The sequence below is a fragment of the Neovison vison genome, chromosome 6 (assembly GCF_020171115.1).
Source record: "Neovison vison isolate M4711 chromosome 6, ASM_NN_V1, whole genome shotgun sequence".
NCBI lineage: Eukaryota > Metazoa > Chordata > Mammalia > Carnivora > Mustelidae > Neogale > Neogale vison.
Genome location: NC_058096.1, coordinates 222,585,141 through 222,605,908, shown reverse-complemented (window position 1 = coordinate 222,605,908; position 20,768 = coordinate 222,585,141). Strand labels below are relative to the sequence as shown.

The window sequence follows — 20,768 nt, the reverse complement described above, 5'->3', positions numbered from 1 at the left end:
GGGAAGCCCCGTGGGGGGTGAGAAGCCCCGTGGGGGGTGGGCTCATGGGCTGGGTGGCGCCGGGAGATGGACGCGGGTCTCCTCTTTGGGTCCCAGGGCAAGTCGTGGGTCCGAGGGAAAGTTGTGTGGAGGGGCAGGTGCTGAGCTTCCTCCTGGGTCCCCGGTGCAGATGAGGGCCCAACCCGAGGGCGCCCCTGTTGGCCCCATTACTGTCATCTTCGCACGTGGTATGCAGGGCCGGGCAGGGGTGCAGTGGGTCCCCATGTGTCCCTCGCATCCAGGACCCCTTCCCTGCAGTGTGGCCGCTTGAGGGTCAGGGTAGATCCTGAAGGGGGCCCTGCCCATGAGATTGGAGAGAACCTGGAGGTGTCTTCTCGGGGGACGAAATCTCCGGGTGCAGGTGCTGCGGAGACGGCGCTCCCAGAGCACGGTGGGTCTTGGCAGGAGAAGCCATCGGTCCTTCCAACCAAGGGTGTAAGGAGGGAGGCCGAGCGGCCTGACTGTCCTATGAGGTCTCGGTGCTGGGAGTGCAGGGGCTCCGGGGGAGGGTGTGAGGTTCAGAAGGACCGACCGCTGGCCTTCCGGACTCGGGGTGTGGGGGGATCTCACCACAGTGTGTCCGCTGCTTCTCCGTAGTGACACGAGTGTGTTCCACGAAGCCCCGGGACTGTGGGTGTTGCACAGTGACTGCGTGGACCTGGCCAAACTCAGCAGAGCTGGTGAGGCCCCTGGCTGGTCACGTGGGCACCCCGATCCCGGTGACAGTGAGAGCTGTCCCCCTGGGAGGGACAGTGTTTCCTCAGAACTGCAGGCCCAGGACACGCGCTGGCCTGTCTACACCAGAAGGCTGGGTGCAGTGAGGAAACGTGTAAGCCGTGGCTAAAACCTACTCCTATCCCGCCGGAGGGAGCCCTGTGACCTCCGTCCACGCAGACAGGCGTCCGGGGACCAGGCACGCGGTGGGACCTGGCAGGTGCGTTCTTCGTGGCTTTGGGAACATTCGGCACTAGGATTGGTTACGGAGCAGCAACCGTGTTGTTTCAGGCCTGTGGGTTCACAAGGTCCAGTGGTGACTCGGGGACTGTGGAGTCCCTGCTGGGGCCGATGGTTTTTGCGTCCAAACCAGCCTGGACTAAGGGACACTCGATCTCCAGGGTTCCGTGTCCTCCTCTGAGCCGGTCGTTGGGTGTCTCACACGTCACTGCGGGAGAACAGATGTTTGCCTGAGGTTTCCTAGAGAAGCATTTCATTTTCTGCTGGTTATCGTTTGTGTGTTTCAGAGCAGGGAGAGCGAGTGGGGGCCTGGAGTGGGGGGGTGTGGGGAGGGGCAGAAGGGGGGGAGGGAGAAGCTGAAGCTCATTCCACGCTCAGCACAGAGCCCGACGCTCAGATCGTGACCTGGGCTGCAGTCAGGAGTTGGGACGTTTCAGGGACTGAGCCCCCCAGGTGCCCCTGGAGGCGGGACCGTCCTGATGGCAGAGCAGACAGGTCAAGTTCAGCATCTGGTGAGTGTGGGACTCCGGCGCCATTTTCAGTTGATCCCACTGGAGGCAGGAGCACCTCGAGGTCTCTGCGGTATTCAAGGTCATGAGCTCCCTGACGGGCGTGCGGACCCCGGGTGGGACACGTGTGCTCTTGCAGGCGGTGAGGGGACAGAGCCCAGGGGACGTGCAGATGTCGCTCCAGGTTAAGCCAAAGTTGCTGCTCAGGGCTTTCCCAGGACAAATCCTCACGTACCCAGCACGATCTGAGCCGTTTGCAACTTTCATTTATTTTATCTTCATCTTCTTTCTTCTTTTTTTTATGAAGTATTTCCTTAGTTTTTATTATTTATTTATTTACTTACTTACTTCCTTATTTATTTTTCTCACATTTTATTTATTTATTTGACAGACAAGGATCGGGGTCCGGGAGGACGGAGGGGCCCGTCCCCATCCGCAGAGCGGAGGGACTTGGGGGACAGCCCCGCGGCCGAGGCCCCCGTGGGAATGGGGGGATGGGAACGGCTGGGAGGAGGGCTCCGGGGCTCCGGGGCTCGGGCGTCCAGGCGGCCTCAGCCTTTCTCAGCGGTTCTGGCTCTCGGCGGCGACCGTGCGGACCCGCGGGCCGCTGGCGATCTCGGGCCTTCGGTGGCGCCGGCGACCGTGCGGAGCCTCCGCTGTGCGTCCTCCTCGCCGGCCGGAGCGAGCTCGACGCCAGAGGAACCGCCGGCGCGGGCCGCGGGGTCCCGTCCCCTCCCCTGCGCTGAGTCCCCGGGCGACCCGGCTCAGCCGTCCGCCCCGCCTGGCGGGGGGGCCGCGCGGGAGGAAGACCCGAGTCCCGCGCACTCGCCGCGGTCCCCTGTGCTCGGCCCGCAGGGGCCCGGCTCCCGGGGGCGACCGGCCGCGGGTCCCGCAGCGCCAGGGCCGCCAGGGCCGCGGCTGTGGCTGCTCCGAAGGGGTTTCCGGCGCGTGTGGCGGTGTCGTTGCCGACGTGAGGCGTCTGTCCCTCTCCCCGGTCGGGGTCGCCCCACGCGTGGCCGGGCCCGCGCCCGCGCCCACGGGAGACTTGGTGTGAGTCTGGGGACCCGCTGGGCCAGTCGAAAAGCCGCGTCACGTGCTTCGGCAGCTCGCGGGGGTCTCCGTCCCTCGGGACACTGTCCCTCAGCGCAGGGGACAGGAGGCGTTGGGGGTTCGAGCTTGAGAAGCCTCCTCTCTGGCGACGCGGTGTCGGCGCGCCGAGGTCAGCAGGGACCCGGGACCCGGTCAGCGCAGCGAAGGTCAGCGGCGTTTCCAGGCCGGTGGTTGGGGCGGGCCGCGGTGCAGGGGACTGCGCGGGTCTGTGGCCGCCGGAGCCGCCGAGAAGACGCGTCCAAGGCCGTTTGTCTTCCTTCGTCGTTTGCCTCAGTTCCTTCCAAGCGGTCTTGGGTAAGGAGGGTCCCTCGGCTTCCTGAAGATCGGGGAGTCTCAAGGGACCCGTAACATGCGTATCAGATTCTGTGTTTTGGAGTCACGACCTGCAGATTTAATGACCAGTAAGACAAGTTTGGGAGGTTGAGATCGGAAGTTCCCCTAAAAAGCCCTTGCAGCTCCCTCTTACTTTCTCTCTCCCTTCCTTCCTTTTTTTCTTCCTTCCTTTCCTTTCCTTTCTCTTCTTCCTTCTTTCCTTTCCTTTTTTTTTTAAATTTATTTATTATTTGAGAGAGCAATGGATCAAGGTAGGGCAGAGGTGAGAATCCACAATCCGGCCACGTGCTGAGGTGGCGGAGGCGGGGAATATGCTGCATCTCAAGACGCATGAAGTCCTGACCTGAGCCAAAACCTAGAGTAGGACCCTTAACCAATGGGCCACCCAAACACCCTAAGGCCATTTTAGTTCTGAATTACATTTGGTTCAGTTGGCTCATCTTGTTAAAAGTGCATGTGTGGGGGCATCTGGGTGGCTCAGTAGGTTAAGCCTCTGCCTTCAGCTCAGGTAATGATCACGGTCCTGGGATCGAGCCCCACGTTGGGCTCTCTGCTCAGCGGAGAACCTGCTTCCTCCTCTCCCTCTCTCTCTCTGCGTGTCTCTCTGCCTACTTGTGATATGTCTGTCAAATAAATAATTAAAATCTTTAAAAAAAAAAAAGAAGAAGAAGAAGAAAGAAAAAATAATCCCACCGAAAATCCTATCAGGAATCTGAAAGCACTTCAAAAATAGAGACAAATATTTTTAAAAAAGAAAAGAAAAAGAAAGAAATGCATGTGTGGAGGGACTGTGGGGGTTTTTTTTTGGGTTGTTTTTACTTGTTGGTTTGTTTGTTTTAAAGATTTTATTTATTTATTTGACATACAGAGATCACAAGGAGGCAGAGAGGCAGGCAGAGGGCGGGGGATGCCGGCTCCTTGCTGAGCAGAGAGCCCGATGCGGGGCTCAATCCCAGGACCCTGAGATCATGACCTGAGCCGAAGGCAGAGGCTTAATCCACTGAGCCACCCCGGCGCCCCTGGGGGAATAGCGGTGTTGAAAACAAACTGGCCAGGGTCCCCCTTACTTGCCCTGTCATGGCGCTTTGATGACTGGAATCCATTTCCTGGTGGTTTTCTCTAGACTACGGAATTTCTAAACATGGTTTCTATGTAGGAGTAGGCTTGTTACAGAAGAAATCAGAAGGAAGGCCAGCCTGTTTCCATCCGGCACTGATCTAAGAGGAAGAGCCCAGTACTGAAAAGGAGCTGGAACCAAAGCCGAATGAGTCTTCTGAGAACGAACAAGCCCCCAGCGCAGGTCCCCAGTAGACCCTGCCTGGCACAGACAGGGCACCGACCTCTGATCCCAGGACAAAACTGACCCTTCAGCCTCCCACCCGGGTCCGAGAGAAAGCAGCACCGTGGGCTCTGTGGGACCCACACTTGCGTGCTCAGTGGTCAGTGTCTTCTTGGGGTCCATTTGTGATCGGCAAGTCACACTGACATTAACAATAAAACCATCACTTCTTTTTACAGGAAAGATTGTGTTATGGGGTGGGGGGAAGTAGGTGGTTCAGTGGCTTAGTGTCCAACTTTTGATTTTGGCTCAGGTCATGATCTTGACGTCTTGAAATTGAGCCTTGTTCTGTGCTTAGTACATGGTCTGCTGGAGATTCCCTCTGCGCTCATAGATCCATAGGCACGAAATAATGACAAATAAATGTATAAATAAATATTAACAATATTAACAAATAATTAGTAATAAATAAAAACATATTAAATGAAAAACAAATTAAATAAAAAATTTTTTAAATCTCAGGGCACCTGGGTGGCTCAGTGGGTTAAGCCTTGGCATGTGACTCAAGTAATTGTCTCAGGGTCCTGGGATCCAGCCTCGCATCGGGCTCTCTGCTTGGTGGGGAACCTGCTTCCCTCCTCTCTCTCTGCCTGCCTCTCTGCCTACTTGTGATCTCTGTCTGTCAAATAAATACATAAATAAAATCTTTTAAAAAAATTTTTTTAAATCTTAAAGAAAAATGGGTTTATCTGGGAATATCAGAGAATCGTAATAGGGTACAAGGAAGCCCCCAGCAAAAGCACAGGCAAGGCTGGGAAAGAAAGGGAGCGGCTCCTTCTTCGAAGAGCAGGGCGGGGCACGGGAGGGGCCGTCACACAGAGCATCCATTGGAGCAACCTGGTTGGTCCATGTGTTGTGGCTTCTCATTGGCTGAGCCGTGAGTGTCTCTCATTGGCTGAGCCGTGAGTGTCTCTCATTGGCTGGACTGTTGCCACGCGGAGAAACAATCTTCCTTCCGCCGGTGCAGGACGGACTTGGCGGCGCGCGTCTCCCCCCGTTGCTCCGCAGCGGGCCCTGAGCGAGGGTTCGGGAGCTTTCTCTGCGGACTCCGGACTCCATCTTAGTCGTGTGTCCGTCACTCGTTTCCGGGGAGTGGACGGGCTGCTGCGCGGGTTTCCTTGCTGGCTGTGGGGTCGGCTGCTGAGCGCGTGCGAGCGCGAGCTGGTGTTGGCGCGCGCCCGCCCTTGTCGTGGGCAGGTGGTCGCTGTCGTGCGCGGTGACTCGACGCTCACCACTTTGACTCTTCCCAGGCGGCCGCACGCACCGTTCGGCGATCCCAGCAGCAGAGATGGTGACAGCTGCCCTTCCTCGCCTCCTCCCCGGCTCGCGCCTGCGAGACCTCGTAGCTGTTCTAGTGGGTCTGAAGGGGGTCGGCTTGCAGGGCCGCGTCCGTCCCCTGACGGCTACCGTCCAGCATCTCCTGAAGCTGTCGGCCGCTGGCAGATCCTCCTGGGAGCCGTGGCTGCTCAGTTGTTAGGTGTGGGCTTTTCCCTGCTGCCCCTTACCAGGGCGAGGCCGTTCCCCTTTGTTCCTGGTTGGTTGAGTTCTCTTGTTAAGACAGGGTCGTGGTTTCGTCAGATGGCGTCCTGGGTCCGTCGAAGCGATCATGGGGTTTTGGTTTTCATTCTGTTCACAAGGCTTATGACTGCAGTTGTGCTCCCTGAACCGGCCGTTTTATTTCCTATCATGGGACAGACCTGCTGCCGATGCCCAGAGGCCTGTCCCACCGAGGAGGGGTTGCAGCGGATGGCGGTAGTAAGCCCCGCTGCGTCGTTGGCGGCAGTGGCCGGAGCCACACACCAGGTGGCCAAACCGGGTCATACAAGGAGAGGACTCCCCGTTGGGACACATAGGAGCGTGTTTGGCTCTAGATCAAATGGCGGCTGAATGTAAGGGAACAAAGAAATTAAGGGGTTGGTCTCCAAGCGAAGCTGCTGAGAGTCAGGAGGCCTCAGGAGAGGGTCTGGGAAAGTACATTCCCCCTGCGGAGTCACTTTGCAGGAGCTGCTGTTGCCACCTGCGCCGCGTGTTGGGAGTGGAGGGCTCAGGGGATGTAGTGGGAGAGAATAGGAACGGGGTCCTTTGCCCACACGGGCACGCACAGCCCACGACCTTCTGTTGTCTGTGGAGTACTAGGGTTAGACCAGCCGAAGGACGAGAAAGAGGGAGGAAAGGGGTAAGGGGGGAAATCCCTTCCCTGTTTGGGCCAACGCAGTCCGTAGGGCACTCCTTGGGCCTCTGGGTGTTCTCAAGGAACAGTCCCAGCTGGAGATCGTCACCGAGGGAAGCTCCCACAAAATTCTTAAAGACTCTGGGGATACAGTGTCAGAGCAAAGTGGCCCCCATGACGGACGCCAAACTAGGGTGGCCTGATCCCGTGGCGCTGTGGCATGGGTGGGGAAGAATTCCCCGAGGTAGACCCCGGAGATAGAAGTATATTGAGGACCCCACAGGGGAGCAGCACACGGGACAGCGGAGGACAGTATCTGCCTCGAGGTGGTGCCGAGGGGCGAGAATCAGCGGGGACCATGAGGGAGTATGCGATCCTATGGACTCTTCCCTGTTTGGGTAACTCTCCCTGGTTGGAGGAAGTCTGCTGCTTGCTTAGGGCCTCTGCCCATTTCCCGGTAGTGACTTCATGAGCCGGGTAGCATTCAGCTGTGGTCGCTGTGCGCCGTTTGCTTTGATGCTTATGTTTCCATTGCCCGAGCTTATTGCTGGAAAGCGGCCCCTACATTATGTCCCCCCCTTCTGTTAAGGTCACCCTGGGCTCTGTTACCATCCGTCTCTCAGGGGCTCCTCTTTCTGGCGCCCTTCTGCTTGCGTTCTGGGCACCGGGGTATATGGTCGAGGCCCCGCTGATTTCCGTGACTCTTCAGGAACTGGAACTCCTCTTATGCACTACGTGTGCCAGGCCCCTGAGCCCTGTGTCCCTGCTCACTGTCCACCTAACCCAGGGACAGGGTGGCATCTGCCTCTGCCGGGATGGAGGGGACTGTGCTAGGCTCCGTGACCTCGTTGCCCTCCAGCGAGAGCAGCACTGGAATCCGTGTCTTCACAGCATCCTGACATCTGGTTCCAGTTCTTGGGGCTGACAAGGCAGTAATCGTCCTTGCGCAAGTCAAAGATGTGCCGTCCAGTTTCCGTGTGCTCTGAACGAGTATTTCATTTTTCATTCTTTCCCATGCAAGTGTCCTCAGATCTGCTCATTTTCAGTACAAACAGCCTATATTTGGGTGTGTGTACGTCTGTATGAGCTGTCGTCATTGCCCTCTGCTTCAGGGTCCCAGCCCTTCCGGTCACTGAGGGCACTGCTATGGGTGTATTTGTGTGTTGTCACTTCCCGCATGGGTGTGACTTCGGTCCTAGCGTGGGATGTGGTTCCCTAAGTGTCGCCCCCACATCCTCCCACACACATGGGTGAGGAGGGAGCGTTGCTACAACAGAACACGTGGATGTTCCAGGACGCGGTGGTCTTTGAGGATGTGGCTGTGAACTTCACCCGGGAAGAGTGGGCTTTGCTGGATCGTGGTCAGAGGCAGCTCTACAGAGACGTGATGCTGGAGACCTGCAGGAACCTGGCCTCCCTTGGTAAGCGTGGCTCCTCCCGTCTCTAGAGTTGTAGGGAACGGGTGCTTCTTAGAAGTGTCTGATCTTCCTGGGGCTGAGGAATGGGAATATGCTGGAGGAGAGACAGACGTGGTCCAAGCCTTCTTGGAAACTACCGAGGGTCACATAACCTTTTGGTAAAAACAGAGTTTCATGTGTTAAATCGACTCTTCTTTAGTCTTGATCCAAGTCTGAGACTCCCTGCTTTTCTAAACGCGAATGTGGTCTCCAGGGTCCCGTTAGGGCAGGGAGTGTACTTTTCACTCCTAAGAAAGTTACATGGGGGTCGCTACCTGTCAGGCTCGGTGACGTCACTCCAGTTAAACCCTGACTTAACGAGAGGGAAGATGCCAGAGTAGGAGAATCCCGAGCTCACCAGCTCTGCTGGACACACTGAGGCAAGAGCTGCTTGTGTTCTGACTCAGTCTGAAAATGATCTGAAGGCCGCCAGAACAGATCTTTTGCAGCTAGTCCCGGTGAGAAGTCCTCATGGGAGAGGGTAGGTGGGGCAGAGATGTGGTTGGAAACCCAGCCCCAGTGCAGCTACGTGGAAAACCGGATGGGCTCATCTCCCAGGTAGATAGAAGCAAGGAAATGAGTCCCTACACCAGGCATCTTGGCCCTGGGAACCACAGTGCAAAGACCAGGGCCTGGGACACCTGTCTTTGAAAATCAGTGGGTCTTAAGTTTGGGAGCTAAAACATCAGTGGGGCGATGGGACTGTTCCTTGAGAATGTCCAGAGATCAAAGGGAGCCTTACGGACTGCCTTTGCCCAAAAGGGTGAGGGATTTCCCCTCTTACCCCTTTCCTGCCTCTTTCTCTCTTTAGTCCTTTGGCTGGCCCATGCAGGAAGGATGGAGGGCTATAGACAACTGACAGAGAGCACACTGTTGCAGTTGGCTCGGGACGGAGCACAGATCTGCATGTTGAAATGTCCCTGCTTTATGTGTGAAGATTCATTGCCCAATTTCAGGGCACACACTGGAGGCCCAGAGAGCCGTCTAGGGACTGACGTGTTGACGGGTGTCATTTGTCTTGCAGCCCATCCCCCGGGATAGCCAGCGACATCTGGGAGCCAGTTCTGACCCGTCACATGTGCATTCCTTATACTGGTTCCCCCACTCGGCACTGGTTCCCACTCACCCACCCTGTCTAACCCACCTGTCCTGGAGGTACCCGTCCAAAGTACCTCCTGTCCAGTCACCCTTGGTGGCAGCCTCCCTTGGGACTGATGTCTTCCCCATTGGGACTCCTGTCCTGCCACCCCATCAGGCAACCCCCGGTGTGATGCGCACCTCTCCATCATGATTTCTGTCCCAGGGAGTGAAGGTGCTAACCACAGCGACCAGGGAGCCTGTATTGGCCGCATTCAGGCCTTTGGTCCCCTGGCCTCTCAGCTGCCCACTACTGTCCACCTCTGCAGTCCCCACGCATTGTTGCACACAGACATATTGAGGGTGACCCCCATTCATCAGTGCCCCAGCAAGGCTACAGCAGGACTTCTCAGCCAGCCATGCAGGGGTGCGAGCCCCACACAGTGTCATGTAGCAGCTGGGTCTCAGCCGTGACAGGCGGCCACACAGGGCCCACAGCAGGACACTCCTGGAGCAGCTGGTCCTGGTGGCCGGGGTATGCTTGATGGAGGGCACCATAGCGTGTCTTCTGGAAAGGCCACTAGTCTGAGGACCGGGAGATGTAGCTGACTGACTTAACGGGCCAGCACGGGGAGAAGACAGAGGAATTTGTTGCAAAGAAAATAACAGGATAAAAGCACTGAAAATGACCTAAATCATAGAGAGATAAGTCATCTACCAGATAGAAGAATTCAAGGTAGTGGTCATGTAGATACCGCCCAGGCTTGAGAGAAGAGTGGCTGGACACGGTGAGAACTACAACAAGGAGATAGAAAGTATAAACGAGAACCAATCACAGCTAAGAAACGCCATAACTGACGTGAAGAATACACTAGGGGGATCCATAGCACATTGGAGGAGGCCCAGCAGCTCCCCGCGATCTGGAAGGTGAGGGAACGTAAGAAGCAACCAAGCCGAAGAGCAGAATTACAGTAATGGTGAGAAATGAGTAACTGACGTATTAAGTTCACGGGCCTGTTGAGCACAACAGTGATGACAACATTTGCATCATGGGGGTCTATGGAGGAGAACAGAGAAAAGAGCAGAACCTTCTCTGAAGAAACTGTGGGTGAGGCGTTCTCAGATCTGGGCATGGAACAGATACTCAGGTCTGGGAGGTTCAGCAGGGCCAAATGGGAAGAACAAAAGAAGGTCCACACCCGCATTTACAATAAAATGGAGAAAAAAGGAAATATGAAGAGATTATCTGAAACCAGCTGGAGAAACTCTAAACTACACGGAAAACTCCCTAAGGCTGTTAGCTGATTATTCAGGAGAAGTCCCAGGGCCAGTGGGAAGTGGCTCAGAGCTTCTGGCTCAGGTCGGCTCTTTGCTCAGAGTGTAGTCAACTCCTTTTCCCTCTGTCCCTCACCCAGCCGCTGCTCTCGGGTGCTCTCTCTCTCACTCTCTCTCAAATAAGTAAATCTTAAATAAAACAAAAACAAACAAACATTTAACAAACTAGGAAGAAGTACATGCTTCTCAGTAATTCCTTTCAATGTAGACAGACTAGACGCTCCAATCAGAAGACATACATTGACTGAATGATAAAGAAAAGAACCGACGTGTCCTCTGCCTAAAAGGGAGACACAATATGACCTGAAAGTCAAGTGGACTAAAATAGATTCTCCACGCAAATAGAAGGGGGGTAGAAGCTAGAGCTCGAATACTTACATGAGATACAGTTGGCGTCACAACGAAGACTGTGACAAGACAGAGACTGCCATGACATGACGATAAACAGATTAGACAAGACCAGTTGAACAGTTGAATATATCTCTGCACCCAATGGGAACGCTTAAATATACAAAGCAAATATTAGGAGACATAGAGTCAGAAAGTGACAATAGTAAATAATTGTAGGAGGATTTAACACTCCACTAACATACCTGTATAAAACGCCCAGACTGAAAATCAGTAAAGAGTGGATTCCAGTGACATCGCACCAGGGGGACATAGTGAACTTTCCATTCCAAATGGCAGAACATGCATTCTTTTCAAGGGCACACAGAACATTCTCCAGGATAGTTTGTGTGTTAGACCACAAAACGAGTCTCAGTAAATTTATGAAGACTGTGATCTTAGGAGGCATGCTTTTGAAGAATGGCAGCATGAAATTACAAGTCAATACTAAGAACAGGAAGCAGCTTGGGATGCCTGGCTGTCTCAGTTAGTCAAACGTCTGCCTCCCACGTGGGTCACGGTCCCATGCTCAGTGGGGAGCCTGCTTCTCCCTCTGCCTGTGGCTTCCCCTGCTTGTGCCCCCTCTCTTCTCACTCTGACAGATAAATTTAAAAAATGTTTATCAGGGGCGCCTGGTTGGCTCAGTTGGTTGAAGCCTCTGCCTTCAGCTCAGGTCATGTTCCCGGGGTTCTGGGATCAAGTCCCATGTGGGGTTCACTGTTCAGCCATGAGCCTGCTTCCTCCCTCTCGCTCTGCCTGCCTCTCTGCCTACTTGTGATCTCTGTCTGTCAAATAAATAAAATCTTTAAAAACAAATGTTTACCAAAAAAATAAAAATAAGCAAATACATGTTGAGGCCAAACAGCATGCTACTTACACCAGTGGGTCAACAGAGAAGGTCAGGGAGGAATCACAAAATACTTGGAGCCAAAGAACAACGAGGGGAAGATGGAACATCTTTGTCCCGAGCAGCACAAGCTAGTAAGAGATGTGGACTGGGCGCCTGGGGGGATCAGTGGGTTAAACCTCTGTCTTCGGCTCAGGTCATGATCTCGGTGTCCTGGGATCGAGTCCCACATCAGACTCTCTGCTTGGCGGGGAGCCTGCTTCCCCCTTTCTCCCTGCCTGCCTCTCTGCCTACTTGTGACCTCTCTCTCTGTCAAATAAATAAATAAAATCTTTAAAAGAAAATCATCAGGGAAGTCCAAACTGAATCAGCAGTGAGATACCACCTCAAGGCAGCCAGGTTGGATGTAGGAGAAGGACAAGGATCACAGGATAACAGGTGCTGGTGAGAATGCGGAGAAAAGGAAACTCCTCTTTGCTGGTGGGAAGGTAAACTGGTGCAGCCCGCGTGGAAAGCAGTACAGAGTTTCTACAGAACACCACAGAAGGACCATATCGTTTGTAAATCTGCTTCTGGATATTTAACCACAGAGAAAACATTAATGTTCATCGTAGTGTTAGTTGCAATACTCAAGATACGGAAGGAACCCGCACATCTGTCGACGGGTGCATTGGATAATGAACATGTGGAAAATGCATATAAGGGACGATTACCCGGCCGTGGAAGAAGGATGACGTCTTCCCATTTGTGAATATGTGGATGGAACCAGAGGGTTTTCTTCCAAGTAAATAAGTCAGAAAGACAAACACCATATTTAACTTATGTGTGGAATCTAAATAACAAAGTGAATGAACAAACAACAGGAAATAGACAGACTTAAAACTATCAAGAAGAAATTGGCGTTTGTGCCACTGGAGGGTACGGAGGGAGAGGAGAAATAGATGAAGGTGATTGAGCGGTCCAGAGCCGCACTTACCGAAGGTGTGAATGAATGAAGGAGGACACTATTGCGTGGGGCCCTGGGTGTGGTGTATAAACAGTGAATATTGGAACACACACACACACACACAAACTAAATGTGGGAATGGAAAGTACAGCAGAGGGAATACAGTCATAATATTGTATTAGTTTTCCATAGTGACAGATTTTAATTACACTTAATGTGGCAAGAATTTTGTAATGCGGATGGTTGTTGAAACACCGTATTGGGACCTGACCATAAAATGAACGGTCAATATACTTCCAGCAAGAAGAAGAAGAAAAAGTCCACACTTAACCATCATCAGTGAACTCAAAGAATAAAGAGCCCATCTTCCAGACTGCTTGTGGCCCTTCAAATCCTCCCCCCTGCTGGGCTGTTCTGGGGGGCTCTCGGCAGCCACACCCACCGTCCGACCCCCCAGTGGCAGCTGGGGCAGTCAGGCAGGCTCCCCCGATGGCCTCGGTGCCTTCAGAACGGTCCAGCAGCCCTCCCTCAGTCGGAGAAGGGAGAAGGGAACGGCATTCGCGCATGTCCGTTAGAAACGTGACCCGTCCTTGTTCTGAGAAAGGCGATTTTGTCATTGCCCTGGCCTCCTGTCACACATTTCATCCATCCTCGCCCACGTGGCAAGCCTTTCTGTGTTCCTTGGTAGAAGTAGGGTGTGAAGCTATGGATCTTGCCCAGTTCCTTTCTACTTTACTTTTCTGATAATACTTCCCTCCACATTAGTCGCCATGGATTTTGAAGTATTTCTGAGTAAACAGGCTGCCCTACATACACTTTTCCTCTTATTGCCAAAGTCCCAAATCACTAGGGTCCTGAGGATTTTTCTTTGGTTACTTGTCAGTTCTTCCTGATGAACCTCGTTTCCATTTCGGGATCAGTGTATGACTAGAAATCGACTTATGGCCTGTTTTCTTACCTTCAAACATCCCAAGAAATTGAACTTTGCTCCTAATTTTTGCAGTTGGTACAAGTCAGGATGAAAGGAGTGCATCAAGGACTCAGCGGAATGTTCTGCAGAATGAGCTCCCCAGTGAAGGCGAGACCGTCTTATGTGCAAGAAATGATTCGTGCTCTGTCTTTGGAGCAGACTGGAAATTTCCTAATGGTGGAGATCAGACCCAAACCAAGGAAAGGCGTTTGAGGTGAGTCACACTCATACAGGGGAAGGAGGGGCTCAGGGCGGACGGTGAGACTAACTTGAAATCAAAGGGTCGCTGAGAGCACAACTCAATAATCGTATGATCCAAACTTTCACACGAAGAAGTTTTAATGAATGCATTCTAGATACTGAACATCTGAAAACTCATTCAGTTGGAAATAATGGTGAGAAAAATGACATCCGAGAAACCTAGCGTGTTCGGACAGTATTTCCGTCTTCAGCCAGTACATTAAGCTTGTTTCACTGTTACCATGGAGACAGTGCCACAAACACAGCCGTTCACTGCAGACGGCCATTATGTAGTCAAGTAATCACTAATATGGATCAGTAGGTAATTAATAAAGAGATCAGTTAAAATGATTATTCCGTAACAGTGTGCCTTCCCATTTTGAACAGAAGTCATCTGCCGGAGCGGGTCTGTGAAAGCAGTGAAGATGATCGACGTGGAGAAACCAGAAGGCAGATGACAAGTCTTCCCGTGCGTGAGGATCGTCCTACTGGAGACAGGTCCTGTCGCTGCGCCAAGTGTAGAGACGCCTTCACCGATGGTTCTTTCCCTGAGAATCCACTAAGATCCCACCCTGGACACAAACCTAGTCCCCGTGAGGAATGTGGGCCGGCCTGCAGCTGTGTCTCTTGCCCCAGCCCTCACGTGGACACAGGCCTTGGAGAGAAACCTTATGAACCTCCGGACACTGGGGGAGCATCGAAGAGAGACTTGAAAAGTCGCGGTTGTAAACAATCTTTAAAGTGCAAGAAATGTGGAAAAACTTTCACTTGCAGGTCGTCCTTTCGGGGTCACGTGAAGGGTCACTGTGGACAGAGAGTTCATGCGTGTGACGTGTGCGGGAAAGTCTTCATGTATCAGTCCTACCTTACATGTCACATGATTACTCACACTGGGGAGAGACCCTATGAATGTGTAGAGTGTGGGAAAACTTTCCAGAAGAGTGGACATTTTAATCGTCACATGGCCTCCCACAGTACCGTGAAACCCTGTGAATGTAACCGGTGTGGCAGATCCTTCCGGGATAACACAGACCTGCGAATCCATATGAGGACGCACACTGGGGAGAGACCCTATGAATGTCAGCAGTGTGGGAAGGCCTTCAGATATCTTGGAAATCTGCGGGAACATATGCCAACACACACGGGGGAGAGACGGTATGAATGTCAGCAGTGTGGGATGGCCTTCAAGTATAACTCAGGCCTGCGAGAACACATGCGGAAGCACACTGGAGAGAGACCCTATAAGTGTCAGCACTGTGAAAGAACCTTCATTCGTCACTACACACTTGTACTACATACTGCGAGAAGGCACACCGAGGATGGAAACTTGGAATGTAAGGAGTGTGGTGAAACTTTCAGAAAGCATCAACCTTTCAAATGTCACATGGCCACACACGGTATCCTGAATCCCTATGAATGTAAAGAGTGTGGCTCAGCCTTCAGGTGCCACAGAGACCTCCAGGTACATACGAGGACACACACTGGGGAAAGACCCTTCAAATGTGAGCTGTGTGGGAAAGCCTTTAAGTCTCCTGCAAACCTTCGAGCACATATGAGGACACACACTGGTGAAAACCCCTGCAAGTGTCAGCAGTGTGGGAAAACCTTCTCGACTCCTGGACACCTGCGAGCTCATATGAGGACGCACAGTAGAGAACGACCTTGAACATGTCAGCAGTGTGGGAAAGTCTTCACCTCTCCTGGAAACCTACGAGTGTCACCACTGTAGCAAAGCCTTCAGGAGTCCATTGCGCCTAGAAGCACACAACGTGGACACAGGGGAGAGACCTTTTAAGTGTAGAGAGTGGGAAAGCGTTCAGTCGGCCTCACTGAGAGAACTTCACTCACAGAGAGAACTTCACTGGTCACTACTCCTTTCAGGAACACGTGAGGAATCACAGTGGACGGTGACCTTTTGTGAATCTACGGTCTCTGGTAAGACCTTCCACTGTCACACAGAACTGCAAGTATCTGTGATGGCACTCACTAGACGGGAATTGTGTGAATGTCCACGCTGTGGGAAAGCCTTCAGGTGTCCCTCTAATCTTCGGGGATGCTTGTAAGAGCACAGTGATGTGAAACCCTGTGAAGTTAAGAACCATGGAAAGACCTTCCAGTATTTCCTCAATCTGGGAGCACAGACACTGTGGGAAAGCGTTTAATCTCCCTAAAATCATTTTTTAAATGAGAGCCAATATACTGGAGACAAACCCGAATGGACACAGTTTGGGGAACACTTCCCGTATAGAACGTCATGTATTTTGTTCATGACAGTTGTGGCAGGACAGAAATCATTTCATTGTTACAAACTTTTTTTTTTTTTTTGCAAGTGCCTCTTCCATGATAGAGATGCGAAGTGTCTTAATTTCTAGTTCCTGTTGCTGATACAAACACTCGTGGTGAGTGACTTTTGTCCTCTACATCGGTACGACATGAACTTTGTTGTGTCAGACTTGAAGTAATCACCTGGTTATGTAAAACATATTTGGTTTTTTTTTTCCTCCCATTACAATGTCTTTTACACTCAGGTTGATAAGAATGTGTTTGTGGGAGGGGTGTGTATGTGTACAACTTTATATAATTCTAGAAAAAAGGAAAAAAAAACTTGAAGTTCATATTCCAAACACTTCCCAATCTGTGATCATCACATGAGACTTTTTGATTGTTGAAAGTTCTTTTCTGTTTTCTATTGCTAATAGTGGAATTTCCTGACTGAATCACCTCTGTATTTTCAGTCTTCATTATTGAAACACATATTTTCACCTAAATTTTCTCCTTTTATTGAAGAGAAATAAAAAAAAAGATTATTGTTACATATTTTGTGTTGTTTTTATCTCTTCTGAGAGTTATTGTTGGTGTCTTTGGTTTATTTTGTTCCAATATGACTTGGAAGAATGTGCCTTTTGACCAATGCTCAGGATTGCTTGTTTTTTTCCCCGCAACTAGCGATGGTGGTGGGAATATCTATGAAGTGCTTTCTTCTTAACCTCCGAGCCAGTCTGGCGTGCACAGTGCCAGTAATAGCAGCCAGAACTCCTGCCAAAATACAGCATAACGTACATTATAGGCATGGGAGCCTCTTCGTTTTATTGACATTGGATGTAACAACATTTCATGGTTTCCATAATATTCCACAGTCCTGAAGTACCCCAGTCGCATACCAATTGGACTAGTGTTTGTGGATTTACCCTTGGCAAAAAGAGAGAGTGTAACTCACCCTGTTGGGGTGGACATCAAACGGGATAGTATTGCTGTCTCAGACCTTCAAAAGAATTTGCAGGGTGCTTGGACGACTAGGTCTGTGGATCGTGGAACTCTCTCTCATCTTGGCGTTGTGGGTTAGAGCCCCGCATTCTGTGTAGAGATCATGTAAAATAAGTAGTCATCAAATAACATCTTACAAAGAGAAAGGATTCCCAGAAGCACACCCAAGATAATGTTTACTACATTCATGCTTTTTAAAATACCCACCAGAAAACTGTGAAAAAAGTCTTTTTTCCTTAGAAGAGTGACACGTAATGTCACCGGAACTCAAAACCTGATGTGTCTGCATTAAGGATGAGGGGTTTTGCCTGGATCCCAGTGTGGTCTGATTCCAAGATCAGATACCCTACGTGTTTATCATGAGTTTGAGCAAACTTTAATTTTTTGAGACTTTATGTCCCTTTAAAACTCAAAGTTTCAACAAGTAGATGATGCCTTCCGTTGAAAGGCAGAGAATGAAATTGTCTCCATAGTGTGCCAATATAAAGATGCAGATTGTCCGCCATCCAGAGTTACCTTAGGGGTCCATAGAAAGTACAGAAGATTCTGCGGTTCCCTGTGGCATGTTGTGGGTGTTATCCAAGTGGAAGCAAAAACTCGCTACACTTACCAGCTGGAATCCCAAATCCAGTGCATAGGTGAGTTACGATGAAAAATTCCCTCTAGTGGCAATGGATGTCAGTGGCCTGTGGGGTTAGAAACAACAGTGTGGAGGCAGGAACATGTTACTTAATTGCTGAGAGGTCCGGGATAGATGTCCGTTGCCAGCCATTGGGTTTTCTCACCAGGAAGACTGTGTTACACGGAGTAGTGCTGGGAGATCATGAGACACTAATGCTTAAATCTTCTATCATGGGCTTGATGCCTGAAGTGCATCTTTATAGACTATTGTCTCATTCTCCCAAGAGATTTTGAAAAATACAGTTTTATCTTTATGAGGCGTACTGTGGGTTCTGCCAATCTCAGCTGAACGTGTTGCCCGTAAAGAACAAGGTAGCAGGTCCAGTAGGAACAGACCCCATGGCGCCATCAGAGACGGAACGTGCAGAAGACGCCAGGAGGTCGTTCGCTTCTCCTGGTTGATTGTTTTGAATACTGCTGCCCAGTTCTGGAATTATGGGCCCATTTTGAGGGAACCAGATTCTGGCATTTATTTTTCTTTTTCTTTTGTTTTTTTTTTTAAGATTTTTTATTTATTTGACGGAGAGAGAGGAATCACAAGTAGGCAGAGAGGCAGGCAGAGATAGAGAGGGAAGGAAGCAGGCTTCCCACGGAGCAGAGAGCCCGACGTGGGGCTCGATCCCAGGCCCCTGGTATCATGACCTGAGCCGAAGGCAGCAGCTTTAACCCACTGAGCCACCCAGGCGCCCCTGGCATTTATTTTTCTAAGGAATGTCTGGTGCACACATGAAGAGAGGAGAAGCAACAGAGGGGAAGAAGGTGAGTATCTCTCCACGGGCCCCGAGAGGAAGAGGCTGAGAGGCAGGAAGAGACCTGTGGAGATGGTTTTTTTTTGTATTTTTTTTTGTTTTTTTTTTTTTAAGATTTTATTTATTTATTTGAGAGAGAGAGACAGTGAGAGAGAGCATGAGCGAGGAGAAGGTCAGAGAGCGAAGCAGACTCCCCATGGAGCTGGGAGCCTGATGTGGGACTCGATGCCGGGACTCCAGGATCACGCCCCGAGCCGAAGGCAGTCGTCCAACCAACTGAGCCACCCAGGAGATGTTTTTAAGAGGGCCCACTGTTGGAGCTGTTTAGTCCTTGTAGGCAGGGGTTTTGTGTGAGGGAGTTGGCCCTCAGGAGGGTAGTTCTGGTGTCAAGGGCAGAGACTCCTCCCAATGTGCAGATGGTCTCACCAGTTGTTTAAAAGGGACCCCTGGGAACAGCCCCCGTAGTTCCTTAGAGCCCTGGTCTGGGAATGCAGGGAATGTTGGGACGGCCAGCTGGAAGGATCCAGGTGTCTGCAGCCCTTACGTGTGTAACAGGCTTCCTCCAGTATCCTGGCTCCTTGTCGTAATCGCAGAACGTACTGGTTTCATAACTGTTTCACATGTCGCAACTGAAAATTGAGGGGAAAAAAAGAAAGGGGCCCCTGGGTGGCTCAGTGGGTTTGGTCTCTCTCTCTGCCTTTGGCTCAGGTCATGATCTCGGGGTCCTGGGGTCAAGTCCCACATCCGGTGCTCTGCTCTGCAGGGAGCCTGCTTCCTCCTCTCTTTCTACCTACTTGTGATCTCTCTCTGTCAAATACATTTTTTTTTAATTTTCTTTAAAAACAATTTGAAGTCAGTTTTAATCATCCTGAATAGGCCCATCAGGTTTTTGTGTGCAAGTCTGAATTTTGTTCCACTCAGCGGGCTTGAGGGAAGATAGTAGAATTGCTCAGTAGTATTTCCAGCAAGTGTTCTAGTGTCCCTGCAGAAACATGCTGTTCCCTTAATACTTCTTAAGATGTTCCTACCGGGCCAGAGTCAACCAGTGTTTGGCCTGGCCCTCACCAACAAGCATGTGAAGTAATTCCTAGAAATAAATTTGAATAACTGTTCACCATACCTCTGGGGATCCTCAGCCACATTGGGAAATGCTAACTGTGGCTCATGGTTCAGTCTTGAATGCAGGGAATTGAGGTTCCTTGGACCCCCAAATGGGCCTGTTTTAACAGGTTCAGGATAGGAAGGATTGGGGAGAGCATCTGAGGAAAAGGGACCTTCAGAGAAAGAATTAGAAGTGGGGGGTGGGTTCATAGGAGATGAGGATAGGGTAGAGGAAAAAGAGGAGGAGGCCACTGGAGGACTGGTCTCAACACCAGGTGGTGGCAGCTTTGGAGACAAAGAAGATGGGGGAGGTGGGGACAAGAGGATCAAAAGCCATTTTGATAGCTTTCAGTGGCTCACCTCTGTGAATTTAGAAATGGTGTTTTGCAGAGAAGCACCATTAGGTCCTGATAGCGTTTGGAAATCTCGCAAATAGCCATTGAAGCAGGCATTGGATCTGGTTTTGACAGCTGTAGTCATGGCTGTTAAATTGCATTTTGATAAGGGTCAATTTGGGGAGATCAGAAGTTCCCCATAAGGACTATTGATGTTCTACGTTCTTGTGTAGTTAGTCCATTTAGTTAGAAGCGCATGTGAGGAGAGGTGGTTTTTGTAAATATAACACTAGAGGACGCCACAAGATGGGACAGAGGGATACCCTCAAAGCATTTTGATGTCTGGGATCCCGTTTCTTTAGAACAAAAAGAAAGTCCTAAAACCCACTTTTTCAACAGGAACAGGTCAGGTTCAAAAGCAGTTGGTCTGAAGGCCAGCTCAGGTCCAGAGAGATGGGTCTGGAGGCTGATGGTCAAGAATGAACTTGGAATCGTCTTTGGTGCAAAGAAGGTAGTTTTATCAAAGCACGGGGACAGGAACCAGGGACGGGGCAGTCTGCCCTGGGGTTGGCAGGAGTTGGCCGGTTATATCTTTTCAAGTTGAGGGGCACTTATGGCTAGCATCAGTCTCTAAGAAATTTGGTATCAACGTTTTAAGGACCTTGAGGGACTGGCTGTTACTAGCAAAATGCATTTATTGCTATCTAGTAAAAGCTTAGTCTTGAGACCTTTTGGTTTTGTATCAGTGAGCCTTAGGATTGGAGAATGATTGTTAATATACATCTTGGGGGGTAGAGTTGAAGGGAGTTTCTGAAGAATATTTATATCTTCAAGGAAGTTAACAGGATCATGGAAGTAGGGCTAACGTTGAGCTAAGGTTGCTTTTTGCCCGTAGCAAAGTATGAACATCAAGGCAGTGAGTTCC

The 20,768-nt window shown here is 51.0% G+C and overlaps 1 protein-coding gene across 1 annotated transcript in view; it reads left to right on the top strand.

Annotated features, from left to right (window-relative positions):
* The window catches only part of LOC122909901 (zinc finger protein 77-like), a 48,136-nt gene extending 31,997 nt beyond the window's left edge, over positions 1 to 16,139 (top strand). Inside the window, exons 2-4 of the mRNA XM_044254597.1 lie at positions 7,749 to 7,875; positions 13,507 to 13,687; positions 14,101 to 16,139. Of these exons, the coding sequence (XP_044110532.1) occupies positions 7,749 to 7,875; positions 13,507 to 13,687; positions 14,101 to 15,379 (1,587 nt within the window). The 3' untranslated portion in view covers positions 15,380 to 16,139. The remainder of the gene's footprint in view (positions 1 to 7,748; positions 7,876 to 13,506; positions 13,688 to 14,100) is intronic.
* Positions 16,140 to 20,768: the final 4,629 nt, after the last annotated feature.